Below are 13,160 nucleotides of genomic sequence, written 5' to 3' on the forward strand. Positions count from 1 at the left end.
TCAGCATCCGCCTCCGGCCTTGTCCTGGCACTCTCAGATGGGGCACTGCATCTGAGCTGGCGCTGCGGCAGGATGGTCCCCTTCATCCAGAGATGGGGTGGCCGGCAGCCTCTTCTGCTCTTCAAGCATCACAAGCGATGGGACCCCATTCCACCCAGGACAGCGGGGCTCCTCGGCCTCCAGCAGCCGAGCAGCACCCAGCTTTGCCATACCAACGCTGAAATGGGGTATGAAGGCTCCCAGAGATGCCTGGCAGGACCGAGGTGAAACATCCACCTCCCAAGGCTTGGGGGACCGTAGCAGGGGGTCCCCCCAGGCCAAGTCCTCCCTGCATGTCCCAGCGAAGGGGAAAAGTCCAGCCGCAGCCCGAGTGACAAACGCAGGTGGGATTGCTCCTGTGTAGTCCCTGCCGTGGGTCAGCATCTCCAGTGTGGGAGCTGCGGGGCCGCCTGGCACTTCATTAACCTTGAAACCGTCTCTGGCTCACATGTCACGTCAGCCAGTGACAACAACAAGCTGCTATTCCAGATTAGAGACAGAGGGACAGAGAAAGTCAGAGACAACAGGGTTGGGGGTGGCTAACTTACCTATTACAGCCAAAAGTGGGCATGAGGTTATTTTTAACCCAGAGTGGGATGTATTTATTGTTTCAGCCCAGGGGAAGCGAGGGACTGCCTCTGAGACACTTCTCACAGCAACATCGGTGTGAAGCCATGGTGAGTACTGAGAGCCCAAAGCTCCAGCGGGAAAAGGCAAAATCTGTTAGCTTTTTCACCAGGATAGCTTTAAGAGGCAGGGAGCAATGGAGGTGACAGGGATTTGACGGCCAAGGTTCCCTCCTGCCCTGGAAAGGGGGTGAGCAAGCCATCTGGCTGCATCGAAAGCATCCCATGGGGAACACAGAGGTGTCTCCCACGCTAGCAGAGCTTTCTGAGACAGACTGCTTTGGGGTCCAAATGCCATCTTTCTGCTTTCCCTTCTTCTATGCAGTGAGAGGAAAGGCTGTTGTGTCCCCCAAAATCCTCCCGCTCTGCCTCCTCCTGGCAGACCCCCTCAATTAGAGGGAAAAGCTGGTGGAGCATGCGGCTGGACCGAGGGACAGTAGGCAGGGTGGGAGGGTGAACGGCTCTGTCCTCCCCTGCTGTTCAAAAGACACATCAAGCCATTTTTGGTTGTTTCAAGCCTCAGCACAGGAGAAGGCAGATTTTTTTAATAGGCAAACATTTCAATAAGTGCTGTGTTCTTAGCAAGAGACAGAGAAAGGTAAGGAAGCACCTAACAACTACAGCCCTTGCATGCAACCTCAGCAGTGCTCCCAAGCCTGCGTTTCCACCCAGGGAGATCTCACCCCAGTGCCGATCCTTTTATCTGCCATAGCCTTTGGTGGGGAACTGATTTCCCAATTCATCTTTCTTTGGACCTTTTTGCCTAAATTCATCGGGAAAGCAAAGATGGAGCTGTAATTTAAGCAGGGATCTTAATGTCCCTCAGTATCTTGGAGGGTCACATGCGCCCAGAGCTCCTGAGCAATGCACGGGAAAACCACCAAGCACCCAAGTGCAGTGGCAGCACTAGCCCAGAGCTACCGTGAAGGACTCACAACTAAGAATAGGGTAGTTTCATGCTTTTATTCCACACCATAAAAAGCCAGTGAGTTAGTGATACATACTTGAACCCCTGCAGGCACCCAAGAAAGCCAAGAAGAGGATTGAAGGTGCTAATTCCAATGTCTTCTCCATGTTCGAGCAGGCCCAGATCCAGGAATTCAAAGAGGTAGGTGGTTTTGGTAGAAATGACTGAGGGTCCTTGATGCAATGTGACCTTCAGCTCTTTCTTCAGCGCTTTCACATCGGTGACAGCTGGTTTGCGACAAGAGGCAGCATGCCTGGTTTTGAGTCGGTTTATTTTAAAAGTGTGAATAACAACTCAGTGACATTGTTAAATACGGCATCGCCTCAAAGCTTCCCAGGAGCCTGCACCCCACAGAGGAGCCGGCAGCATCCAGGAGAGCAGGAGCACATCTCCCAGCTAGCTCCCACCCACTGTGCCAGGAGCTTTTCATGTTACGGGGATAACTGGTCCCAGCTATGGGAGCTGATAGCTCAGGCTGTCCTCCCTTGTTGGTCTCATCCTGGGGTGACAGGGCTTTGGCCAAGGGGAGGATCTGTATGGCATTAGGGTTTGGGCTACTGTAGGAAGCCATCACCCTGCATCACCCAAGGGTGCAGGGGCCAGGATTCCTGCTGGATTAGGGTGATGGTTGTTGCTCCCTCGCTGGGTGAGGACCCCCAGAGTCCCATCCTGGGAGAGCTCAAAGTGCCCTTGTCCCATCCAAGTCAAAGGGAGGAGGAGAAGGGTACTAAAGCCTTTGCAAAGGCTGACAACTCTCCTTCTCCATGTGCTCCCTGCTCTCCTCCTGTGCTTCCAGGCATTCACCATCATGGATCAGAACCGGGACGGCTTCATTGACAAGGCTGATCTGAAAGACACGTTTGCTGCGCTCGGTGAGCCCCCTTTTAGGACCCTCCCCTCCCCTACAGCTTCAACAACATTAGACCTATTAAGTAAGAAACCAGGTGTGAGCCCCCATTTAACCAAGCCCCAGTGGTTAACTGGATCTCCTATTTTGCTGAATACCTCCCGATCCAAAACCACTTCTGTTAGCCAGTGAGATCCTATGTGGGGTGACTCAGAGCAGCTCCCGCAGCAGCGGGTGTTTAATCCTGTAGGTACTAGAGGAAAGCCAGCTCCTGGATTATACAGAGACAAATGCTCCCTGCCTTTGTGTGTGCTAAGCAGCATCTGGCTGTGCCCATCCCACAGCATCCCTGGGTGTATGGGCATTAGGGGGATGTATGGGATTTGTGGGAAACCATGAAGTTGTGAGCTTGGCTCTCTTATCATAGAGGCCAAGACAAACCAGCGATGGGGTTGGGGAGTCCCAAAGACAACCCAACCTCAGGTAGAAGGATGTAGGCATTCAGTCCATTTCACTTCTGACACCAGGGGCCAGGGGGAACCACAGCGCTGGTGGTTTTGACCCAAAACATCTATCGAGGAGGGCTGAAGCAGGCTGATCCATGCAGCAGTGAGGGAAAGAAGCAGCACAGCTCAGTCCTTTACAGCCCTCTTTTCTGTGATCCTGGAGCCTGAGAAACCAGAGCAGGAGATGTCCAGCCCACCTGTCCTCTGCCAGCACATGATTCTCCCATCCTCCCTTGCCGTTCCTTGTCAGAGGTGGCTCTCCATGGCTTTGCCGCTTCCCTTGGGTGGGGGAAAAACCTCCAGGTCAAGGCTCCTGTGGTGTGTTTTTAGCCCCCCGCACATAGAGCAGAGCCTGGAGGTCTGCATGCATTTACAGCTGGACATGGACATGTGATTCATCCAACGCTGCTCTCCCTTAGGGCGCCTGAATGTGAAAAATGAGGAGATTGATGAGATGATAAAGGAGGCACCTGGTCCAATCAACTTCACCGTGTTCCTCACCATGTTTGGGGAGAAACTCAAGGGTGAGAGGGCACCCAGGGAGCTGGGGGTGGTTGATGGGCACCCACACCATCAGCAACATCCTGTCCCACCTGGGGAAGCCACCCAACTCTCAGGGCCTCCATCACCCTTCCAGGCTCCTTGGAGGCCTCAGATGGGAGCTGCTAAAGGAAAGGCAGGTGGCACCGACTGCCATACTGTGGTGTACAGAGCCCAAGAAGTGGGTCAGAGCAAAGATGCCGCCCACACCACAGCCAAGAGGTGACACCTGGGGACGACAATGGGAATACTTGTGAAATTATCTCCCTCATCCATCCCTCCCACATCCCTTAGTGCCACCTTCTCCGAGTGGCGTCACAGGGATCCCCCCAAAGATAGAGGCTTCAGTGGGACCATCACCAGCAACAGCCTCTCTCCCCAAGAGCTCCAGTCCTTGTCCTCCAAATCCTGGACTTGGGCACTCTCCCTGCCTCCCCATCCTGAGACACCACAGACAGAACAAACTCAGAGTCATGTACCCTGAGCAACTGTCCCCAGGGAGGTCCCTGTGCCCCCTAACTCATGCTGCCTTGTAATACAAACAGTCCCAAAGGCGGTTGGGGGGGTATGAGCAGGTCTCTGTGTCCCAGTTCCCCCAGCCATATAAAAAAACCAACAGGCTATGATGCTGCTGTCCCCATAGAAAGAGGGGATGGGACATCTTGCATTGACTCTGAGCCTGCTGACACTAATGGCAGCACCAACAGCCACCCTGGCAAGGGCACTGGCTACAGGATGGCTTTGACCGAATGGCCCCGTCCGGCTGCACCCTGTATCATTTACGCAACCCAAGGCATGCAGCCTCCCCGCAGATCTCCAGGAGGCTACACAGCCCCAAGGCCCTGTGTCTGGAGCTCTATAAATACACTCGAAAGATTAGATAGACGCTGGCTGCCAGGGCAGTGGTGACACAGCCTGCTTTGTGGACGCACCACGACCCTACATCTGCTCCTCTTCGTGCCAGCACTCGTGCTCGAGGCCCCAGCTGCAGGGTTGGCATTCCTGCAGGGCCTCCTGCTTCCCAGCCTGCACCCCATCTTCCTCCAAAAGGCGGGGGAAAGCAGGAGGGTGCAGATGGCTTCCTTCTCCATTGCCTCCAATGGCCATGGCCACGTCACCTGCAGGTGCTGACCCGGAGGAGACGATCCTGAATGCGTTCAAGGTGTTCGATCCAGAGGGGAAAGGCCTGAAATCCGCCTAGTGAGTGCAGGGGTGTGCAGGGGAGGGGGGCAGTCATCCCCACCGAGGCCCCCCTGGTGCTCACCATGCTCTCTTGTTTGCAGCATCAAAGAAATGTTGATGACGCAGGGCGAGAGGTTTTCCCAGGAAGAGGTACGAGCTCCTTCCCACCCTCTGCCAGCCTCCCACACCCTCCATCCCGACAGGCCCCCCAGCCTTTCTCCCAGCCCCAGCCACAAACCCCTTCTGTGCCACCTTTTCACCCTGGCTCTTTCCCGGCAGATTGATCAGATGTTCGCAGCCTTCCCTCCAGACATATCGGGCAACCTGGATTACAAAAACCTTGTCCATGTCATTACGCACGGCGAAGAGAAGGACTAGCCCACGCTCAGCGCTGGGGCTGGAACTGTGAGATTGCCTCTCTCTAGGTCACACGGGGGGGAGGGTCGCTTTGCCCCTCCCTCTGGGGAACACGTAAATGGCATCCACATTAAACTGCCTTTTGATGAGAGGAAATCCAGCCACTGGTGTGAGCAGTGCTTGGCCTTGCATGGTGTGTCTGCATGGTGTGCCCGTGCCCAGCGGGAGCTCCCAGACTCATCCCAGATCCCACTGCCCTCAGCCTCCTGGCCCCAGTGCACATCACCCTTGTGTGCCCTCGGGTCCCTCTGCATCGCCATTTCCCAGGCTAGCCCAGCTCCCAGCCCCAAACAGCCTGTTTCGCACTGGGCTGTGGCTAGCACTCATCTGGTCCCACCAACCCAGGACCAGCACTGACCTCAGCTTTACTTAGGCAGCAGAGAGCTGCCTGCTTCTCCCAGCTTAGCAGGGACATACAGCAAGTGTGCTCATCCCCCCCTGCTTCCCCCCATACCCTCCCCGGGCCCCTCGAACAGGCATGGTGCAGGACTGGGACCGTGGTCCCCATCTCCTCCCTAGCAGCCACGTGATGCCCAGCTGCAGGAAGCACGTTGGGTTGTGCAACAGGGACGGCATCCTGCTGGAGAACAGCTGTTTCTGCCCTGGCTGTGGCTGCACTCAGCAGTGGGCGAAGCCATGCCGAAATACCACCCGGCAAGATTTTGAAGCCTGCAGAAGGCGTTGGGCTCCTTCCAGAGGGGAAAGGAGATGGAATGATATCCAGGTTGCAGAAGCAGAGGGGAAGCTCAAGAGTGAAACTGTTTATTTAATTCATCCCCGCTGGGCGCTCACACCTTAACGCCATTTCTCCCCTTCTTGCCCATGCCGGTGGCGTTGCCCCACTCCTTCTCATGGCTCTGGAGAATCAGCTGGCGCAGCTGACCGTGGTCCAGCGGCACTTCCACTGCCCAAGAAAATGGCCACCCCGTCATGTGCGCAGTCACAGCCCTTATATACCCGGTGGGGTGGGACAGGCTGGTTGGGATTGGCTGGGGTGGACAGGTAACAGCGGGGGATTGGCCGGACAGCCAGGGGGGAATTGTGGATTGGTTGGCTGCATGGCCACAGCCCCTCCCTCCCACCTCCCACACTCACAGGTGTCGATGGCGTCAGTGTTGCTGTCCAGGGTGGGGGGCGGTGGGCAGAGCTGGGCCCGATCCATCGGCCGGAGGAGGCCGGTGCCGTCCAGCAGCGGGTTGGTGAAGGGCTGGGCCGGATGCGAGTCATCGGCCGACGTGTAGCGCAGGATGGACTCCATCAGCAGGAGCTCATTGGCCTTCTTCTCCACGAGACCTGGGTGGGAAGGAGCACCGTCCTGCAGGGCCCCTGCACCAGGCCCCTGCACCAGGCCCCTGCCCAAACCCACCCCTGGCTGTTTGCTGAGCCGGGCATCCATTGATTTCCCCAAGGGAGTGCCGTCAGGCAGCCTGTATCCCCAGGGGTAAGGGCCCAAGGCTGGGTCCCACACCCAGAGCCAAGATGAGGGCTTGGGGGATCCACTGGGATGTTTATACAGCCGGGTCAGCTCCTGAATTTGCTGGGAGTTTGCTACCCCAAATTCACATTAGGGATGCCCACGCATGATAGGGCATGGGAAAACAAACAGCCCAATTAAAACAGAGTAGCAAGCAGGTGGTAGACATACAAGGTCCAGGCCATGTGGTGGGGGAAGACGGGTAGCCCTGACCCACCAAAAAACTGCATCAGGTTCAGATCTGTGATCCGCCCGTTTTCTCCAAGCTGCTTCATTATCTTCGTAGCGTCACAGTTGATTTCTTTGAACAGGACCTCCATGTCGGTTTTGAGCTGGCCCAGAACTTTGCTGCTCTCTTTGCATTTGTCTTCGTACCGGTTGGCTTCCTCAGTGGTTTCCATTAGTTTTTCCTATCACCAAAGGTATTGCTAGGTGTCACACCAGCCCCCTGCTCTCCCCGCCACCCCAGTGCTGGCCAGTTCCAGTCTGGGCACTGGAGACATCCCAGGAGAGGCTGTGGGATGCTCCCATCCCTGCAGGGGAAAGGCTCTATGAAGGGGATCCCAAGCTCCCCCTGCCGCAGATGAGGCCCCAGGCGCTGGAGGACCAAGGCTGGCAGGAGCCCTGCAGTCACCCTCTCATCATGCACTGGGACACAGGGCTGCCAAAGCCAATGCAGGGTCCTTTTCTGCCCATGCCTCTCTAGCCAATGGCCAGAGCAGCGTTGACGTGACCACACTCCTTAGAACACGTGTTGGGCCAGACAGGGGTCTGCTGCCCTTGCAGAGGGAGATCCCAGCCACCATACCTCCAGCTCCTTCAGGACATGAAGGCTGCTGTTCTCTGCATCTTCCTGGTCCATCATGAGGGCCATAATTTCGTTCTGTGTAAAGACAAGCACATGGAGGGGGTACTGGCTGAATGCCCACCAGATGCGCCTAACAGAGGCTGGGGCCATCCCTCCACCCTGGAAGCAGGGACATTCCACTTGACCCCTCTGGGGACCAGTGTCCCCAGGCCAGGAGGGCAGGTGATGACCCCACAACAGGCAGCACTTCTCACTCCAGCTAGCCCCACACACAGCCGTGGCATCTCTTGGCCCTCCTGGATACTGCAGTTTTTTTGCTGGGTACACGGTGGCAGCATTGAGACACTTTTAGCTCTGAGAACACAGCATTCTGTCTATTGGAATTATATTTTTGGCTACCCCTTTGCATTCCCCTAATACCACCCATGTGGCAGGCTGTGAGCTGGGCTCTGGTGTGGGCAGTGATGCTGGACACATACAAGACCCAAAACCAATCACCAGCTGAGAAAGGGGAGACATGAAGAGCCTGGAACAGACCTGGAGGTCCTTGATCCTCCGTTGCATCTTCTCCATCTCGTTGTTCAGCTCGGTGGCGTAGCTGAAGCAGGCAAAGTTCTTCCCCTCCTTTTCAATAAAGCCATTCACCAGCCGGTCAATGTCCCCATCCTCCGCCAGCTCCAGCAGACGCTTGTAAGCCACCTCCTGGCTCTCAAAGCTCTCCCCTTGGCTCCGTTTTGCCCTCTGGGCTACCTTCAAGGCTGAGGGAGAGACAGAGGGCCTGGGCTGTGCATGTCCCTGTAGGCTGCCCTTTGCAGAGCCTTCCCCTGTGGGTGCTGTGGGGTTTGGCAGGGTGCTCAGGGCAGGGGGGGCAGAAGGTGTCTTTATTTCACTCAGAAATTAAGCAAGGAGCTCACAGTCTGCGTGGGAATAGGACAAACACAGTGGGATCCATCCCAGTTCCCTGCCTCCCCATCCCTCCCTCTACCCTAAGGGCACCCCAAGACACATGGATTTGGGTGGCCTCACTTGGTTATCACTTGGACACTTGGTTCATCCTCTTCTTCTCTAGGGCAAAGGGTGGGTGAAGGAGCCTGCAGGTGGGGGAGAGGTCCTGCCTTTGGGGTACAGTGCTATAAGCAGCCCCCTTGCCAACCCTGCAGAGTCCTGGTTTGCGGTCCCAATTGTACATGGTTTCCCTCATCTGATACCTTTTTTCTTTTTGGCCTTTTCCTCCAATTCAGAACGGTCTGTAAATTTGGTGAGCACGAAGGTTTTCAGTTTGGTCTCCTGGTCAAGGACACGCTCCTGCTCCTGCAGCTCGACATTGTACTGGACAGTGTCTTTGCTGTGTCTTTCGTTCATGGCTGAAATCCTTGCCAGAGCCTCCATCCTGCACACAGAGAGCAGCAGGGTACACCATGCATAGGTATAAGGATTTGTATTCCTGGCCATTCCCATGCATCTCCGTGCCTGACCTAGGAAAGCCCCCGTGATGCTGTGCACATTGCCCAGCTCTCATCCAGGCGCAGCTGTGTTAGCCCAAGGCCAGCAGCAAGCTGACAGCTCTTGGTAGGCTTTTGTACTTGGACACAGCACCCAACTGTGGCAGCCAGGCTCACTTTGACAGGAGCTGCTGGCCTCTGCTCCAGGTCTGCTGCATCCCCCCTTGCGGGCTCAGGTGGGACACAGAGGAAAGAGACTGCTTCATGGGGCAACTCACCCCATCCCGAGAAACGTCTAGGATAGATGGAGTAAATCACCCTGGCGGTACGAGTCTCCCTGCACTGACCAGGCACCTAACCCTTAGTACCCAGCTCTAGACAAGAGCAGTGAATCCTCTCTCTGAAGTTGCAGTTGGTCCCTCTTTACATCCATACTCATCACTGGCATCGCCCATCGGTGCCAAGTTTGCCACAGAGGGTTCACAAGGCCATGTACCGCTGCTCGTAGGCTTGTGCGGTTTGCTCAACAGCAGTGTTCATCCTTCTCCTCTGCTGATCCAGCTTCTTATGGAGCTTCAAGTAGAAGTTGTCCAAAATGGCTTTCTGGATTCGCAGGTTTTCAATCTCTTCTCGGAGCTTGTTATTTCTGGTCAGGATGGTATCGAAATGGACAGTGACCTGGAGAGAGGGAAGTAAAATGTTTGAAGCTGGTGTGGGACTGGGGGGCTCAGGTCTCTGCTGAAAGACCTTGACCAGGGCTGAGACAAACACAGCCCAAGAAATTTTAAGTTGCCCTGCACTATCCTCCTCCCCAAGACAGGGGAGGCAACAGTAGGCCAGGCTGATCACGGTAGAGACCAGAAGCTGGCATTGTCCAAGGCAAGGTGGCTTCAGGCAGCTCGGTTTTATCACTAAACAGGTGCAGACCTTCAGGCTTCTTGGCATGGCACAAATGCTGCATTTGGGTCACCAAGCTTGAAGGAGCCTTTGAGATATTCTGGGACCAATCAGGCCAGGTGCTTTATGCAGCTTGTGTCAACCAAATGTGTTTGCACCATTACCCTTTGTCCTGACTAAAAGGCATTTTGCACACAGGCCCCAGCGTGGCCCCACACATGGTCTCCAAAGGTCTGCAAAATGTTTGCTTACGTTGTTTAGACGCATCTCCAGTGTCTCAATCTGCTTTTGCAGCCGTTTGCTACAGTTCGCTTGCTTCACCTTCACTGCTATCTGGTTTTCCCTCACAATCTTTTTCTCAAGCTCTAGTATCTGCACACACAGAGAAGAAAAAAAAAAAAAAGTAAGTATAATCTCCACCCCTATGTTCTGGACTCTTGTCAGGACACTTAGCCAAAGAAAATATCCTCTGTTGACCTGAACTACAGCAATCATGTCATTAATGAGCTCACAGTTATAGAAACAGATTTAATCCCAAAGGATCCCATCCTGCACACGCGGAAACATAAACTGTAACTAGGAATGGGTTTATTTTTGTGTCACGAAGGAAATGCAGCTGCCTCTGGAGGGAAATTCAGCAGGTGTTGAACAAGGCGCAGCAGCACTCTGTGTAGAGTGGAAGAGGCAATGAGGATGGGGTTTTGGTAGTGGTATTGTGCTGGCCAGACAGGGATCTGTGCAGACCTCCCTGGGTATGAGTGGAGGAAAACTTTTGCCAGAAGTGGGGAGCTGCCAGAGGAAATAAATCCACCAGAAGAATGAAGTAGTTGGAGAACAATGAAGCGGGGGGCAGGTGGGAGAGCTATGACTCAGCCAAGAAATCCCTGATTGAAAGCTAACCCTGTTGCGGAAAGCTCTGCAGCATCTCTAGCAACTGTAATCTACCTGAGCATGTTCCCTGACTTCTGTCCTGGGCAGCTTGTTCAGAGCAGAGAGCTGCAGGGACGTGTCACTTCTGTAGCACTGGGTTTTCCTTGGCCTCTCACCCCACTGTTGACCAAATCCAACCAGGCTGTCCTCAGGAGAAATGATGGGACATCCCTCAGATGTTGCTGCTCCTCTATTTGCCATGTCTTAGCAAAGCACAGCAGCACAACTAAATGTTCCATTTTTGCCTCTTTTTCAGGAGAAAAAAAAGATCAAGGGAAAAGCAGAGGGATGTTGTGTGACCCCAGGCAGGTGTGTGCCATCAAAGAGGAGCTGCAGAGACCGGTGGGGCAACAAGGTTGAGAGTCAGACCTTACTTTTCTAGCCAGTGCTGCTGACTTGAATGGGACCCTGGCTCTACCATTTGTCATTGTCATGTGTCTTTTGCCATGAGGCAGCATTATATTCCAAGGCCTGAATTAAATGCATTTTACATTGAGGAGTTCCAGCCATAGGGCTCTGCTCTGTTCTTTCATGCTCAGCCAGGGAACGGTCCAGATGCTCTTACCTGGTTGTCCAGGTCAGCTAAGAGGGCTTTTCTGTCTCTAATCAGAGAATCATACTGATATTTGGTCTGCAAAAGGCATTGGAGCTCCATACAATTTCTGTCATCCAGCATCGCATTTCTCAGGGACGTGATCTGGCTCAGGGTTAATGACACCTCTTTGTGTTCTTGAGTCAGCGACTCTATTTCTTTTCTGTAAAAACAGAATGGCAAATGACATTTAGCACATCCCACCTGCAATGCCAGAGCAGGTCCTTACCGCCCCCCATCTCAGCACCAGGCTCCCCAGATCTCAGCATGGAGGAGCTTTCCAAGTGCAATGCAGCAGAGCAAAGCCGCACTCACTCCTGAGCCTGCATTTGCTGCTTCATGTTGGCACCGTAAGATTTCCTCTTCTGCACTGCTATCCGAAACTGTTTCTGCAGTCTCCTGATCTCAGCTTCAGCCAGCTTTTCTTTCTCCTTCACAGGGAATTCTGAAAGCTTCTGCCTCAGAGAGGGCCCTCCCCTCTGCCACAAAGAGGGAGAGTTTGGTCATTTGAGCAAACACAACCAGCAGTGGCAGACAGTGGAGCTCGACACAGGGGAGCGGGTTAAAGGCATCACCACCTCCAGCTGTTTGTCACCACTTTCAGCTCTTCACTGCCACCTAAGATATTCATTACCACCCGAAACTCTGAGCCACACAAACCAACTCCATGAGCTTCAGAGCAAAGTGCACCAGATGCTTTGCTCCTGGGTAATCCACCCCCATGCTACCACCACTCCCCAGGGCAAGGACGTGTTAACGGTGACCGAAATCAGTGCCTGTTGACCACGGCAGCTGAGCCACAGCCAGCACCTCGATTCCAGGACAGGGTGCAGACAGCCAACAGCAGGGCAGGGCAAGTGACGGCAAGTTGTCACCTCTTTTATCACCTGGCATGACTGCAAGGACCACGAGTCAGAACCAAACCCACCCATGCTGGGGATGTGTACGAACCCAGCTGACTTCACCCAGGAGCAGAGCAAGAGTGCTCACATCCCCAGCTGTGGGAAGGTGAGCTTCTAGTTGAGAAACTGCCTAACAGGTAAGCACTGAAGCTGTGGCAGTTAGACCCACCACTACCTGTGTCCTCAGCTGACCCATATTCCCCAACCCTGCCTCCCCCAACACCCAAATCTCAGGCCACAGCCTCATCCCCAGCACAGGAGGGCAGGCAGAATCAGCCCCACCACAAGCCAACACCTTGCTGGCAAAAGAAAGCCTGGCTCCCCACTCCCTGTCCGGCTCACCACACTGCAACATTTATTTCTGCAGGTGACATCCCCACAGCAGATCGTGCATAGCACCTGTGGAGAAGTTCAGCTTTGGGTTGTGCTTCAGTTTTTACCTTTGAGCCCCTCATTTCTTCCAGCTAACTCCACCAGTTGCTCTACAGATGCCCTGGGAAGGGGACAAGGAAGCCTCCACGGCGTCAGGCCTGCTTTCCAAGGGGAGAAATGAAACCTGGGTAAGGGGGTGGTTGTGTCCCCCTGCCCATCCCTTAGCACCCGCTCGCGTGTTTGGCACATGAGGAAACCATCACAGATGGCTGCGCGATGAATAAAAGGAGAGCATTTGTAGTGATGTCATTGCGAAACACGCTCCTCTTACTGAGTTTATAAGTAGGGGAAGAACAGATGGTTTGAGCTATTCCACGCCGTTCTGTACCTGGGTTTCCATAGAAATCCCGGCGAGGCCAGACCCCCTGTGCCGGTGGGCAGAGCCCCTGGGGAGTGTGAGTGGGGGATATTGCCTGGATTCAGCCCCTGTCCCGCTGCAGCCCAGGAGGGCACTGGGGCTGACCCCACAGCCCTCACCCCCAAAGCTGGTCCCCACCAGCCCCACTGCAGCTGCGTGGGCTCCCCTGTCTACCCCGCCGATGCTGCTCACCCCACCACC

The 13,160-nt window shown here is 54.7% G+C and overlaps 2 protein-coding genes across 2 annotated transcripts; one reads left to right on the plus strand and one right to left on the minus strand.

Annotated features, from left to right (window-relative positions):
• The first annotated feature begins 502 nt into the window (after positions 1-502).
• Positions 503-5,172, plus strand: MYL2 (myosin, light chain 2, regulatory, cardiac, slow). Its single transcript, XM_010582144.1, has 7 exons — positions 503-716; positions 1,684-1,773; positions 2,429-2,504; positions 3,405-3,509; positions 4,650-4,725; positions 4,809-4,857; positions 4,987-5,172. Exons 1-7 carry the CDS (start codon positions 609-611, stop codon positions 5,083-5,085), a joined length of 603 nt encoding a protein of 200 aa, XP_010580446.1. The 5' UTR covers positions 503-608; the 3' UTR covers positions 5,086-5,172.
• A 740-nt stretch (positions 5,173-5,912) lies between these two features.
• Positions 5,913-11,990, minus strand: CCDC63 (coiled-coil domain containing 63). The gene is made up of 11 exons (XM_010582275.1): positions 11,928-11,990; positions 11,583-11,746; positions 11,241-11,430; positions 9,998-10,117; positions 9,345-9,526; positions 8,615-8,796; positions 7,944-8,164; positions 7,407-7,481; positions 6,816-7,008; positions 6,220-6,417; positions 5,913-6,028 (listed from the first exon to the last, which is right to left on the minus strand). The coding sequence occupies exons 1-11, from the start codon at positions 11,988-11,990 to the stop codon at positions 5,913-5,915; spliced, it is 1,704 nt and encodes a 567-aa protein (XP_010580577.1).
• Between the last annotated feature and the right edge of the window lie 1,170 nt (positions 11,991-13,160).

Source organism: Haliaeetus leucocephalus, unplaced genomic scaffold, assembly GCF_000737465.1.
Source record: "Haliaeetus leucocephalus isolate CR32 unplaced genomic scaffold, Haliaeetus_leucocephalus-4.0 Scaffold840, whole genome shotgun sequence".
NCBI lineage: Eukaryota > Metazoa > Chordata > Aves > Accipitriformes > Accipitridae > Haliaeetus > Haliaeetus leucocephalus.

Excerpts from the sequence above, each read along its gene's own strand:
- MYL2 (XM_010582144.1), top strand. The coding sequence starts at position 609 with ATGAGGTTATTTTTAACCCAGAGTGGGATGTATTTATTGTTTCAGCCC. Across the intron at positions 717-1,683 it reads AACATCGGTGTGAAGCCATG|GCACCCAAGAAAGCCAAGAA; the intron begins GTGAGTACTGAG and ends GAACCCCTGCAG. Across the intron at positions 2,505-3,404 it reads AGACACGTTTGCTGCGCTCG|GGCGCCTGAATGTGAAAAAT; the intron begins GTGAGCCCCCTT and ends GCTCTCCCTTAG.
- CCDC63 (XM_010582275.1), bottom strand. The coding sequence starts at position 11,990 with ATGGGGGTGGATTACCCAGGAGCAAAGCATCTGGTGCACTTTGCTCTG. Across the intron at positions 9,527-9,997 it reads TGGAGATGCGTCTAAACAAC|GTCACTGTCCATTTCGATAC; the intron begins GTAAGCAAACAT and ends CCCTCTCTCCAG. Across the intron at positions 7,482-7,943 it reads GGAGGATCAAGGACCTCCAG|AACGAAATTATGGCCCTCAT; the intron begins GTCTGTTCCAGG and ends GTCTTTACACAG.